Source organism: Lampetra planeri, chromosome 14, assembly GCF_965212315.1.
Source record: "Lampetra planeri chromosome 14, kcLamPlan1.2.h2, whole genome shotgun sequence".
Lineage (NCBI taxonomy): Eukaryota > Metazoa > Chordata > Hyperoartia > Petromyzontiformes > Petromyzontidae > Lampetra > Lampetra planeri.
In genome coordinates this window covers 1,856,319-1,870,320 of record NC_136120.1, presented here as the reverse complement: position 1 = coordinate 1,870,320, position 14,002 = coordinate 1,856,319, and the positions used below count along the sequence as shown (strand labels likewise).

General features: G+C 51.1%; 1 protein-coding gene across 9 annotated transcripts in view; it reads right to left on the bottom strand.

Annotated features, from left to right (window-relative positions):
* LOC144722284 (uncharacterized) overlaps positions 1-14,002 on the bottom strand; it is a 111,735-nt gene that overhangs the window by 43,206 nt on the left and 54,527 nt on the right. For all 9 annotated transcript variants that reach the window (XR_013586025.1, XR_013586026.1, XM_078600395.1 and 6 more), the window contains 10 exons: positions 13,840-14,001; positions 13,212-13,316; positions 10,769-10,864; positions 9,560-9,685; positions 8,502-8,654; positions 7,451-7,602; positions 6,445-6,571; positions 5,975-6,158; positions 4,678-4,835; positions 4,330-4,508 (listed from right to left, as the gene is read on the bottom strand). Coding sequence is in view for 7 of the 9 variants with exons in the window: in XM_078600395.1 (XP_078456521.1) it covers positions 4,330-4,508; positions 4,678-4,835; positions 5,975-6,158; positions 6,445-6,571; positions 7,451-7,602; positions 8,502-8,654; positions 9,560-9,685; positions 10,769-10,864; positions 13,212-13,316; positions 13,840-14,001 (1,442 nt within the window). In the remaining 2 variants the exon portion in view is untranslated. The remainder of the gene's footprint in view (positions 1-4,329; positions 4,509-4,677; positions 4,836-5,974; positions 6,159-6,444; positions 6,572-7,450; positions 7,603-8,501; positions 8,655-9,559; positions 9,686-10,768; positions 10,865-13,211; positions 13,317-13,839; position 14,002) is intronic.

The following is a 14,002-nucleotide window of genomic DNA, read 5'->3' as shown; positions in this document are numbered from 1 at the left end:
TAGTGAGTGGTGAGCGTGAGTGGTGAGTGGTGAGCGTGACTGGTGAGAGAGAGTGGTGAGGGAGAGTGGTGAGTGGTGAGGGAGAGTGGTGAGGGAGAGTGGTGAGGGTGAGTAGTGAGTGGTGAGGGTGAGTGGTGATTGGTGAGGGTGAGTGGGGAGGGTGAGTGGCGGTTGTTAGTGGTGATTAGTGAGGGGTGAGTGGTGAGGATGAGCGTGATTGGTGAGGTTGAGTGGTGAGCAGTGAGGGTGAGTGGTGATTGGTGAGGGTGTGATTGGTGAGGGTGAGTAGTGAGGGTGAGTGGTTGTTGTGAGGGTGAGTGGTTGTTGTGAGGGTGCGTGGTGAGGGTGAGTGGTAAGAGTGAGTGGTGAGGGTGAGTGACGGTTGTGAGAGGTGATTAGTGAGTGGTGAGGGTGAGTGGTGAGGGTTAGTGGTGAGGGTGAGTGGCGGTTGTGAGTGGTGATTAGTGAGGGGTGAGTGGTGAGGGTGAGCGTGAGTGGTGAGGGTGAGCGGTGAGGGTGAGCAGTGAGGGTGAGTGGTGATTGGTGAGGATGTGATTGGTGAGGATGAGTGGTGAGTGGTCAGGGTGAGTGGTGAGCGGTGAGGGTGAGTGTTGAGGGTGAGTGGTGAGTGGTGAGGGTGAGTGTTGAGGGTGAGTGGTGAGTAGTGAGGGTGAGTGGTGAGCGTGACTGGTGAGTGGTGAGGGTGAGTGGTGAGGGAGAGTGGTGAGGGAAAGTGGTGAGGGTGAATGGTGAGGGTGAGTGGTGAGGGTGAGTGGTGATTGGTGAGGGTGAGTGGTGAGGGTGAGTGGGGAGGTTGAGTGGCAGTTGTGAGTGGTGATTAGTGAGAGGTGAGTGGTGAGGGTGAGCGTGAGTGGTGAGGGTGAGGTTGAGTGGTGAGCGGTGAGGGTGAGTGGTGATTGGTGAGGGTGCGATTGGTGAGGATGAGTAGTAAGGGTGAGTGGTTGTTGTGAGGGTGAGTGGTGAGGGTGAGTGATGAGGGTGAGTGGTAAGAGTGAGTGGTGAGGGTGAGTGACGGTTGTGAGAGGTGATTAGTGAGTGGTGAGGGTGAGTGGTGAGGGTTAGTGGTGAGCATGAGTGATGAGGGTGAGTGTTGAGCGTGAGTGGTGAGGGTGAGTGGTGATTGTTGAGGGTGTGATTGGTGAGGATGAGTGGTGAGTGGTCAGGGTGAGTGGTGAGGGTGAGTGGTGAGAGGTGAGGGTGAGTGTTGAGGGTGAGTGGTGAGTAGTGAGGGTGAGTGGTGAGCGTGACTGGTGAGTGGTGAGGGAGAGTGGTGAGGGAGAGTGGTGAGGGAGAGTGGTGAGGGTGAATGGTGAGGGTGAGTGGTGAGGGTGAGTGGCAAGTGGTGAGGGTGTGATTGGTGAGGATTAGTGGTGAGTGGTGAGGGTGAGTAGTGAGGGTGAGTGCTGAGCGGTGAGGGTGAGTGGTTGTTGTGAGGGTGAGTGGTGAGTGGTGAGAGTGAGTGGTGAGGGTGAGTTGTGAGGGTGAGTGGTGATTGTTGAGGGTGTGATTGGTGAGGATGAGTGGTGAGTAGTGAGGGTGAGTGGTGACGGTGAGTGGTGAGGGTGAGTGTTAAGGGTGAGTGGTGAGTGGTGAGGGTGAGTGGCGGTTATGAGTGGTGATTAGTGAGGGGTGAGTGGTGAGGGTGAGCGTGAGTGGTGAGGGTGAGCAGTGCGGCTGAGTGGTGATTGGTGAGGGTGTGATTGGTGAGGATGAGTGGTGAGTGGTCAGGGTGAGTGGTGAGGGTGAGTGGTTGTTGTGAGGGTGAGTGGTGAGGATGAGTGGTGAGGGTGAGTGGCGATTGTGAGTGGTGATGGGTGAGTGGTGAGCGGTGAGGGGTGAGTGGTGAGGGTGAGGGTGAGTGGTGAGGGTGAGTGCTGAGTGGTGAGGGTGAGTGGTGAGAGAGTGGTTAGTTTTGAGGGTGAGTGGTGAGGTTGAGTGGTGAGGGTTAGTGGAGAGTGGTGAGTGGTGATTGGTCAGTGGTGATTTGTGAGGATGAATGGTGAGTAGTGAGGGTGAAGTTGAGTGGTGAGGGTGAGTGGTGGTTGTGACGGTGAGTGGTGAGGGTGAGTGGTGAGGCTGAATGGTGAGGGTGAATGGTGAGAGTGAGTGGTGAGGGAGAGTGGTGAGTGAGAGTGGTGAGGGTTAGTGGTGAGGGTTAGTGGTGAGAGTGAGTGGTGAGGGTGAGTGGTGATTGGTGAGTGGTGAGGGTGAGTGGTGAGGGTGAGTGGTGAGGGTGAGTGGTGAGGGAGATTGGTGAGGGAGGTTGGTGAGTGGTGAGTTGTGAGGGTGAATGGTGAATAGTGAGTGGGAGTGGTGAGTGGTGAGGATGAGTGGTAAGGGTGAGTTGTGAGTGGTGAATGGTGAGGGTGAATGATGAGTACAGTCAATATGCACTGCTGTTATCATACCAGGTACCACCACCACAATATGTACTCCTCTCATCATAGCAGATACCACCACAGCACTATGCACTGTTGTAATCATAGCAGGTTCCACCACAATATGCACTGCTGTCTTCATAACAGGTACCAACACAGCAGTATGCACTGCTGTAGTGATAGCAGGTACGACCTCAGTCGGTATACACTGCTGTAGCGATAGTAGATACTGCTATCGAGTTGGTAGATACCGCTATAGTAAACACTAAAACAGTCAGTATATACCGCTACAGTCAGTCAATACTGCTACAGTCAGTATATACTACTATACAGTCAGTACATACTACCACGGTGAGTAGCTACTAGAGTCAGTAGATACTATTATAGAGTGAGTAGATACTGCTATAGATTTTGTAGTTACTACTATAGTCAGTGGATACAACTATAGAGTCAGCAGATACTATACAGTTAGTCGTTACGAGTATATAGTCGGTAAATACTACTGTAGGCCCAGTAAATACTACTATGGTCAGTAGTTATTACAGTCACTAAATACTACTACACAGTCAGTAGCTACTACTGGCTCAGTAGATACTACAGTACAGTCAGTAGATACTACTACAGAGTCAATAGATACCACTTCCTCTGTTGTATGTAAGGTGTTGTTAGTATATATACCTACGAGGGGTAAAGATATTTTTTGAGGGGGGGGGGAGACCGCAATTTTCGGAAACCTTTTGACATCAACTATTTACCCCACACTTTCTACAACTTTTTGGACTTGTGAAAGCCTCTTATATATTTGTTGGTGGAGAAATGTACAAACAGCCCACCGGGCTTTGACAATACCTTAGTATCTGTGTATATATATGTAAGGTTTTTAAGAAATATATTTTTCACCCGGGCAAAGCCGGGTACTTCCGCTAGTACCTCTATAATATGGGATCTTTCTTGCCGGTATAAAAATAAGAATAGGTTTTACCCTTTGTGGCAATAACAGGTGTTAAGATGTTAAAACACCAAACAAAAACCTTTTGCAAGATGTCTGCATTAACCGCAGATACTTGTGGTGGACATCAAAACAAAAACATGCTCTGATAATATATGCATTGTCCTTGAAAATGATTGGTCCACACCAGAAACAGATTTTTTATTTTATTGCCAGAAAGGGTAAAACCTATTTTTATATTCTGATACTGGCAAGAGAGGTCCCATGTTGTAGCTGCTCACTCCGAGCTATAAATGCCCTGATAGTGGCAGTCTTTGTGCTGTTCGCCTTTTGGCGTTTTCTGGTCTAACACTGTTTGAGACTAGGCTCCAAAGAAAGCTGTCTCTGGTGTGGACCAATCAGTTTCAAAGACTGCACATATTATCAGAGCATGTATTTTTTTCCCTGCATATTCACCACAAGTACGTGTGGTTACTGCAGATAGGATTCCTTGAAAAAGTTTCCGTTTGGTGTTTTAACATGTTAACATCTGTTTTATTGCCACAAAGGGTAAAACCTATTCCTATACCTTTATGTACGCCTTTATTTCGCCACTCCAATTTTCAGAACATGTCGTCGCATGTTCGCCGTGAATAACTTCGGTGAAAGCGTGTGCCCACGCCTGGCGGCACTTCTGATGTGAACTCCTTGTTACATTGTGCAAGCGATCTCCATCCTCGTCCGGCATAAAAAAATGTCACTTATTCTGTTTCCGGCGATCGTCGAAAACAACTCGCCGACGAGCCTGACGCTTCTGTTAATTCCTCGAGCAGGTTTCGCCTGCCCCTTTGGAAACGGACGGACGACCACGGCATCATTCCCCGACTGCGAAGCGAAAATCGACGGAACCTGTCGCCGGCGCCAACAACGGAGATTGGGTCGGGCCTGGAGCGGTCGCGGGACCACAAGAGTGTGCGTGGCGGTCGGCGTGAGGCCACGTACTTCTCGCGGTAGAGCAGCGAGAGGCTGTGCGTTTGCTGGAGCGAGTGCTGCAGCTGCTCCAGCTGGGACCTCAGAGCGTGGAGGCGAGGGCTCGCGACACCTTGGTTCAGCACCGGCTCGCACTTCCGCGCCATCCGGTCCACCTCCGAGCCGAGGCTCTCCACCTCCCGGTGCAGCCCCTGTGGCCAGAGGAGAGGGGAGAACGCACGACGTCACGACGCATCGGGGGTTTGCGCGGAACGCACGACGAATTGGTCCGGCACAGGGAGGGAAAGAAAGGCCTGTAAACATCCCACTGCACATTCCGTAGCTCAACGTGGCTTTCCCCGGACATCCCAGTGCGCTCACCTCCTGCGCGGTCAAGCACAGCTGCACGTATTGCGCCGTCTCGGCGTCGAGGGGGGCGCGCACGCCATGAGTTAGCTGCTCTTGACACTCCCGCAGCCGCTGAGAAAGCGCCGCGAGGTCCGACAGCAGCTGCTCGCTGTCCTCGTCCGTCCTCTCCTCTGTGGCACACGCGGCGTCACACCAGCCCCCACGCGCGGTTACGCACCGGGCGAGGTGGCGTCACGCCAGCCGGCGTGTCGTTACGCACCAGGCAAGGCGTCGTCACACACCAGACGAAGTTCCATCGCATCAAAACGCATATCATCAGACCAGATGAGGCACCGTCACATCATCATCTTCATCATACCAGGCCATGCCTCATCACACTAGACTGAGTATCACCACACTACTCTCCATGGTACGCAGCGCCATGGCCACTACTGAACTGCACTACCACCTGGATAACAGCAGAGGATTTACAAGTATGGCTCATAATTCTTGTACAGATCATTTATTCAATTTTTATATCTACGTGACTTTACCGAAAGAACCAACGAGTATAGAGATCATTGTTCAATGACGGGTGATGTGAACACGCTGAGAAAGGTGGTCAGCATGCATCGCCTCTAATTACACACCTGTTGAAGATCCAATTAAGGAATTTCCTGGCTTCTCCTGACCTCAAAGAAACTGAAATGCACTAAACCGTGTTAAAGCTCGCTGGCAGGAGGCCACGGGACAGACACAGGTGCCATAGATTGACTGCCTGAGACGACTGGCAGATGCACCAACTGTGCTCCCTGCTGTGCGAACTTGCTGCGTTTTATCCGCCCGGCGCTACCACTCGTTGTTGTGAGAGCGTTGCTCCTCCGCCCTCCGTTGTTATTGGACGGCGACTCAAAATCTGATTTTTTTTTATTCTGATGAGCTATTAATCTATTTTTCACAGATGTCCGGTATGGGGCGGGTCAGCAAGTTACAGCAGCAAACAATGCAACAAATGATCAGAGTTAAAAGATAGAGAAAGTGGTGAGCAAGTCACTGCCTCCAACTGCCCAACGGCATCCTACACGAGCCTCCATGGCCATACCTCGCAAACAACTCCTGATGGGTCACTAATCCAAGTCCTATGAGAATATTTATTTATACCGGAGGAATCCGATGAGCTCTAAAGTTCTTTATCACGCACGTCCAGTAGTCTCACAGACGTCCAGTAGGGGGTATGATCACATCAGCAGGGCTCTATATATATACCCTGCTCAGCTTTCCGACAGCCGACGCGAGACGAGGACTGGAGACAAATCGAGCGCGAGTTTACCCAGCACAAGCTGCTCCAGCAGCTGCTGGTAGCGCGTGCGGCACGTGGCCACGTCCCCCCGCAGCTGCTGCATCTCGGCCGCGGAGAAGGCCTGGCTCGCCTCGTTGTGGCCCTCCAGCTGCCCGTAGTGGCTCTCCAGGGCATCCATCACGGACAGGTAGTCTTGCTCTGCCAGCCCACGGAACTGGCGGAGGGGAGAGCGGATTACAAGCGGGGGTGGCGGCTCGACGAGCGACTTGATCTCGTCAGTTCGCGCCGTTAATTTGGACAACCTTGTTCGAGACAATTTAGGGGCAAGGGGATTGGGGGGAAAAAAGGAACAAGGGACCCACATCCGCCCAACCTCATACCTTAAGTAAGATATACTTAAGGTAAAATGAACCTCATAGCCCTCCCCGCGTTTCCTCGTCTTTGCTTTTCTGAGTGTTTGTCGTTTTGTTAATGAGTAGTGAGCAGTACGCGGCACTCACGTTGTCGATATTCCAGGCCATGACGATGCCCATGTCAGCATGGAGGTGCTGCCACAGCAACAGCCCCTGCATTTTGCCGTAGAGCTGCTTCCAGAGAGACACACTGTCCTGGTACCGCTGCTCCACCCTGTGGCCAGTGGACGCACACGCGCACACACACATACACGCGCAAACCACACATGTACACACGGACATGCGCATATGTGCACACGCACACACGCACGGTGCAGCATACCACTATTAGGCTTAATCACTGATGGGATGGGCAAATAGGTTGCTAAGTAAGCAATCTTAATTCATAACCAGATGGCAGCCCAACTGGGCGACCTGACTTTGATTTCTGGCCATGGTTAATTATGGTTGCGAGCGATATCTGACCCTTCACCAATTTGCAACATCCAGCACGGTGATGTATGGTCAAACAGCCCCCATGACTGAGAGGAGGCCTTCATCCGATAGTGGATTGAGAGAGGGCTGTACATGGAGAGCCGACTGGGCCTATAAGCGTCTGGGTCATGGCCAGAATACGGTAAAATATAACGGTAAAATAGGCGGACACTCAGGGTCGATTTTTGGTGTTCGCCATTTCTCCGAGGCGCTAAACCGGAGGCTGAATTCACAAAAAAATATTTTACCAGATACGACCCATTGAGCTATGTAACTCTTTTTTAGAAGTGACCTGGCCACAAATGATATCTCAACGAAGTGGCTTATCATGTGAATATGTATAACAGCCAAATACGCTAAACGCATGTTAATACTCAATGTGAAGGGAAAAAGCGGAGGACCCAGAGAAAAATCCACGCGATCACGGGGAGAGAGACACCGCAAACTCTAAATATACAGGCGTCAGGGTCGGGATCAAACCCACGACCTCCGTCCACCACGCGAGGGAATTAGCATCTCGCCACCGCGGCGCCCTAAAAGGGCCCCCCCCCCCCCCCCCCCCCCGTGCTCGAGGACGGATCGGTAGGCGGCTGCGTGGTGGTAGACGGGGCCCCCTCACCGTGCGGCGGAGTCCAGCGCTTCCTTGTTGGGCGCCGGCACGAGAAAGCAGACGGAGGGCACGGTGCCCGAGCGGCCGGAGGGGCTGCTCACGGTCCAGCGGCCGTCCTCGGCCCCGCTCAGCGAGCACTCGTCGTGCTTGGTCAGCGTCACCTGTTGCAAAGGCGCCGGCGGACGAGAAACTCTTAAGTGGCGACGCGAGCGACAGCCCCCCCACCATCTCCCATTTAGATCGCGTGCGTCTCTCCCTTCAGTGTCGCTCAGAGTACCGAGTACACGTGTGTGTGTGTGTTGAACTTCTTTCTTTACGTCGCCAACCGTGCTAATTGGAGGTGCGGGAAAGAACAAGAAAATAACACAAAAGCCGATCCAATGAAGTGAGTTTTCAATCGAGATTTAAAAGTGCATTGCTCCAGCTGGCACTGCCGCCGAGCTCCTGGGTTCAAACCTGGGCTGCTCAACTAAACTTATTTTTTATTCCACAATTTTTTATTTTACCAGGTAAGGCCAACTGAGCTATATAGCTATTTTTGAGAAGTGACATTACCACAAATGATAGTTCAACCAAGCAGCCAGAGAAAAATCCATGCAACCATGGGGAGAGAGACATGCAAACTCCAAATATACAGCAGGTATCAGGGTCGGGGTTGAACCCACGACCTCCTATATACCAGGTGAGGTTCGCCCAGGTTTTTAAGTCGAGCGATAATATTAAATGTCGTTTTGTATATGTTCCAGCTCTAGAGATGTTAATAATTATCAGTCTGACTGTCACACAACAAACATGATTTATATCACAAGGCCAACATGCGGGTGCTATGTTTTCAGACTATTACAGTCGTCAGTAGTTTCACAGCAGGCGGGCGATGTTTCTACGTAACTTGTAGTTCCGTGACATCCGCTTCTGTGGACTGTTCTCAAACCTGGGGCGATGCACTTCTCCGCGAGACTTTCTAAGACATCGATCTCCTCGTCACCTCACGCCGACGACGCTCAAGACAACGACAACAACGACACTCCCAACGCCGGAGGCCGTGCGGAGCCAGCCGCACCTGGTCCTGGTGGTAGTTGCAGAGCGCCGTGACGGGGGTCGGGGAGCGCGGCGAGAACTCGGGCCGGCGAGGCTTCAGCTGCACCACGCCCTTGGCTCGCTTGTGCAGCTTCGATGCGCCCACCTTGAGCTCCGACAGCTGCTCCTTCTCCTCCTGTGGCCATCACACATTCACATTCATTCATTCGTTCACTCACCTGCTCTGTAATGCATTCAATCGGAGTGTGGAACATTCCCACATTCCTGGTCGAGTTTGTTTTAGGCTGTGAAACAGACTGTAAGTGGCTCAGAGCGCTAATAAACTAAAACTAAACAATTTTTATTTTACCAGGTAAGGCCTACGGAGCTACAGTATATCGCTCTTTTTCAGAAGCAACCTGGGCACAAATGATAGCTCAATGAAGTGGCTGATCACGTAGAAATTTACAGCAGCCAAATACTCGAAACGCGTGATGTTGTTTCTCAATGTGGAGGGAAAAACCGGAGGACCCGGAGAAAAGTCCAAGCGTCCACGGAGAAATAATATCCAAACTCCAAATATACAGCAGGCGTCAGGGTCGAGATCAAACCCACGACCTCCTGCGTACCAGGCGAGGCAGTTAACATCTCACATAATATGCCCAGACCCGGAGACAAATCCTCACGCCCACGAGAAGAGAGACATGCAAACTCCAAACTATACAGGCGTCAGGGTCGGGATTGAGCTAGAAACTCATTGGCATGTTTTGTTTACGTGAGAAACCTTACTGGTTGCCTGTGTCGGGTGGTGGCGGGTTTAACGACACATTTACATTTACGGGATTTCACCCAAAACAAAAACAAAAAACCTCTATAATGGATAACATCGGTCGCAAAAGCCGAGTGTTGCATCGCGAGACCGTGCGAGAAGGCAACGGCTTAGGGATGCCTTAACCTAGCAGTAGATAGGTCATGGCTGGTGATCAGAATCTGAATGATTATTATACTGGATGAATCCAATAAGCTATAATCTATTGTTCACAGATGTCCAGTAAATGATGATGATGATGACGACGACGTCGATGCTGATGTCCTGCTCACCTGGGCATCCTGGAGGAGGTTTTCGAGGCGTGTGAGCGGAGTGCTCACGTCGCACGCGTAGCGGCGCCGCACCGCGTCCTGCACGCGTCGCAGCTGCTGCTCCAGCTCCCGGGCATCCTTAAAGAACTGATGGCCACAAAGATAAAGATCCCCCCCCGTGTAGCATCAACACACTTGTAGGGTCAAGCGCTGTTAGCGAGTGGCACCTATGAAGGCCGGCACTGTGGCGCACAGGGGGTGGGTGGATGGCCAGCACCACGCCCGGCCACCCTTGGCTCCCATAGTGGCGATGTTTACACACCACACCAGGTACTCCTTTGAGGCTGAACCGGTCCTGGGAAGGCCCAGGACCGGTTCAGATAATCGTCGCTGGCGTTGGCCGTGAGCGGGAATCGAACCCGGGCTACCGGGTTCGTAGCGCAACACGCTAACCGCTGCACTACCACACTGATGACCACTCATGGACACGCACACACACGGGGTACTGCAGGCCATATGGGCAAGTGCTCTTCTGATAAGCTATCAAGGTAATCTTAATTTAGGTGGCTGTAATTGTGCACGTTAACAGCTCCAATAGCAGGTGCTTCTCCAGTTCCCATGCATCCTTGAATAACTGACGACCACGCACACGCACACGCACAGAGGTCCCCTGTGCTGTATGCTAGGCCGCAGGGGCAACAGCTGTTCACGGGCACCTTTCAAGGTGTTGTCGATAGTGGTCTCAATAGCCTCTCAATATCCCAACGTTCTGTGCTCGAAAAAGCAATCATTGTTCATCACAGTTCTCAACAGTTTCTATTTGCTAGACACAACTCTGTCCGTTCATGCCACTGCCATACCAAGTTGCCGTTGTTGGTCTTAGTAAATACATTGACCGTCACAATAACCAGTGGCAACTGCTGTAAAATTGCCATATTTTATGGCTGTAAAATTGTCATATTATGTCCTGACTCTCGGTGCCTGTCGTGATAGAGGTCTGTGAGCAATTGTACGGGTCAACATCAGAAAGAGCAAAGCCACCCGCTGTGTGGAAGGGGCTAGTGACTGAGTGGGTGTGGCTATATAAAAGTGGGTGGGGCTTATAGACGGAGGGGGGGGTCTACGTGCTGACCACGTGTCCCAGTTGAGCCTCACGTGGACATGGCAGCTCGATTGCACATCGCTGACGCTTAAAGGGCCACAGGCTGTCGGGGGGGGGTGGGCAGCTACCTGGAAGTAGACATCGTTCTCGACCAGGTGCGTCTCGACGCAGGAGCACAGCTGCAGCAGCCAAGACCACTGGGTCTTGAGGGCGAGCAGGTAGGCCTGCACACGTGGCGCACGCGCATTATGGTCAGCACATGCGGCGGTGCGGAGCTGGGACCAGTTCACCACCTCCAGGGTGAAAAGGTTGCGGTAAAAAAAAAATGTCATCGCACCTCCAATACATTCACTGCAAAGGTATCCCACATTAACCTGACACATGTACGTGGGAATACGCGTGAGGATGAATGTGCGAGCCTCCCTAGATGCCGTGCGTACGGAATGAGCGTGGTCAAGTTATTTTATTTGGCCTGCAGGCATCACAGATTCCACATCACTCTTGGCAAGAGTTGGCCACTGTTTGCTCCTGACAAGTTTAAATTACCTGCTGTAAGTCAAGTCATTTATAAAAAAAAAGATACAGTTATGCGACATTATATGTTATTCATAATGATTTGTTATTATATCGCTGTGTTACAGATGGCAGCGTGGTGGCACTGGATTAGGGCACAGCACTATGAAGCATGTGACCTGAATATGTTTTCAAGTCATGGCTAACATCGTTGCCAACTGATATTCTAAATGGTCTTGGGCCCCCCATAACAAATATACACGACTAACCAGCGTGGTGAAGTATAGTCAAACAACCTCCATGACCAACACAGCGTAGAAGGGCTTTCAGCCAGCAGGGTGTTGACAAAGGACTGTACATTATTACTGTATTAACATTTTACTAGTAATCACTGACTTTATATGGAAAATAAAAACACTCATTTAGACAATACAGATTTGTTTTATGTTAACTGCCATTAAAAGGAGATATACGCCTCTGGATTGGTGCCACACAGTGAAGAGTGGCACAGTGTTTCTAGAGTGAAGGCCAACATTTTATTCAGATGCAATGTCTACAGATTCCCAGTGTCAGTAAAATGCCAGCAATGAGTTACGAATTGTTACCGCTTTAGCTAAGCAAATCAAAACAGGACGAGTCTTGATATTCGTGTCTACCCAAAGGCTACATTAGGAAAAGCAAGATACAAAAAGCAATATACGTAATTAGCATTGTGGTTTGACATCCGAAACGCATTTTGTATTCAACGGGATATGTCCGAACTGGTTTTCAGCTGACTCAAAGCAATGCAGTCATAACTGTATGTGCTGCCTTGTGAGAGAACCACGTGATCTTTGAGTGCAGGGTACGAGGTTTTCGATGTATGTCTGAAGCCACCAAATGGTCTGGTTCATGTGTTGTTAATGTTTGTTTTGGTACAGATATTTTTTTTGCAAACACATGCATTGTCTCCATTACGATGTTTCAATTTGCTCGTGAAATTATTGCAACAATCACATTCGGCTGCTTGTAAAGTCGTTATTTCAAGAATTTACTTTCTTCCACAGGTCAGAGCACTCAGCTGTGACTAATCTCAGCTCCAGGATTCGAATCTAGCTGCCTATGATAAAACCTGGTTTTCAAGTACAGTATAGTGACTTTAATGTCATGTCAGTCACCAATGACTTTATAAATGAACCATAACTAGCCTTTTGCCCATCCAAGGACGGGTGTATTGCAGTAAATCTGAAACTGAAGCGAAAAGCAGACCGCGACGTGATATTCATTGCATCCATTCGTGTGCAATCTGTAAGGCCGCGGTGACACAGATCTAGTTCATTTTAAGGTTATAATCCCTTGTTCATCATGATGTCCGTTTTACTTTGATGTCTCAACAGCGTTACGGAGATCGCGTGACGTGAGGGTTCTGCCTTTGTAGTGAGGGTTGTAAGTCGACACCGAGGAGGGGAGAGGAGGCGCCTCGGCCCCCCATGTGGAGTGACGTCAGCTGCTAATTATTATGAATGGGGGGGGGTGTCCAATTGGAGGACGTCACTTGGTCATGATTATTAATGAGGGGGACTGTTCGATGTGGAGTAACGTCACCTGCTCATGATTATTAATGAGGAGGGGGGGTCCATGTGGAGGACGTAACCTGTTCATGATTATTAATGAGGGGGGCTGGTCGACGTGGAGTGACGTCACGCGCGGGACACACAGACATTCTTGGCTCATTATAGTATAGAATATTTTATTTGATTCGGCACTCCGTTTGGCTAAATTCCGCCTCTGAAAATGTAAAATATCAGTTTGATTGTCATGCGATGAGCATTAATCTGCAGCAGGCTTGAAAAGATCTCAGCAGGAGCTCTGCAATATCCGCTTCTGCTGGTCATCCTCTAAAAACAGGGGGCTTACGCTGTCCTGCCAGAGTTCCGAATGGCCCATTCGTCTCACGGTAAGAAACCGATAGCAACAACCATGATAAAAAAAAAAGGTGACAAAAGAGACTAAGCTGCAGATGTTCCGTGAAATTACAAACGTGGCCACGTGACTGCCTGTGTAGGCACGGCCCCCCACCTGGATGGTCGGATTGCCAGGGTGGCCTTCGCCAACCAAGTCCTCCCCGGCCTGCACCACCTCCCGGAACGCCGGCTCCCTTTGCTCCAGCTCTCGCACCAGCAGCTGAAGGCAAAAAAATATACAAAAATCCCCTGTACAGCCGCGACAGACTTTTGGGGGCAAGATAATCGTCACCTGTGTTGGCCATGAGCGGGAATCGAACTCGGATCGCCGGGTACGTAACCATTGCACTACCGCTCCAAAAACAAAGATCCCCCGTATATCCTTAACAGACAAGTGCTCTTAGCGAGCACCTTTGAGGGCAGGCAGGGCAGATGAGGGGGGTGGGTGGCCAGCACCACCACGCCTGGCTGCCTTTGCCTCCCCAGTGGCAATATTTACACACCGCACCAGGTGCTCGTTTGAGGCTGAGTCGGCTCAAGACCGGTTCAGATAATAATCGTCACTGGTGTTGGCCGTGAGCGGGAATCGAACTCGGGTCGCCGAGTTCATAGCAGAGTGCGCTAACGGTTGCACTACTGCTCCCCACACACACACACAGGCATGGACATACGCACACACGCACAGACACATGAATATCCCCGTCACGACCGCTGAGGGCGTACGAGGGCGCGGGGGGACTCACGGCGTACGCCTCCTTCTTGGGCTCCAGGTCGGGGTTGAGGTCGCTCCAGTCGTACGCGACCTCGCGCTCCTCACGCTGCGTCAGCCACAGCATCTCCCGCTGGCAGCGGCGCAGGAAGCCCTGCTGGTTCTCGAGCAGCCCGAGCCGCGCTCGCGAGCCGTTC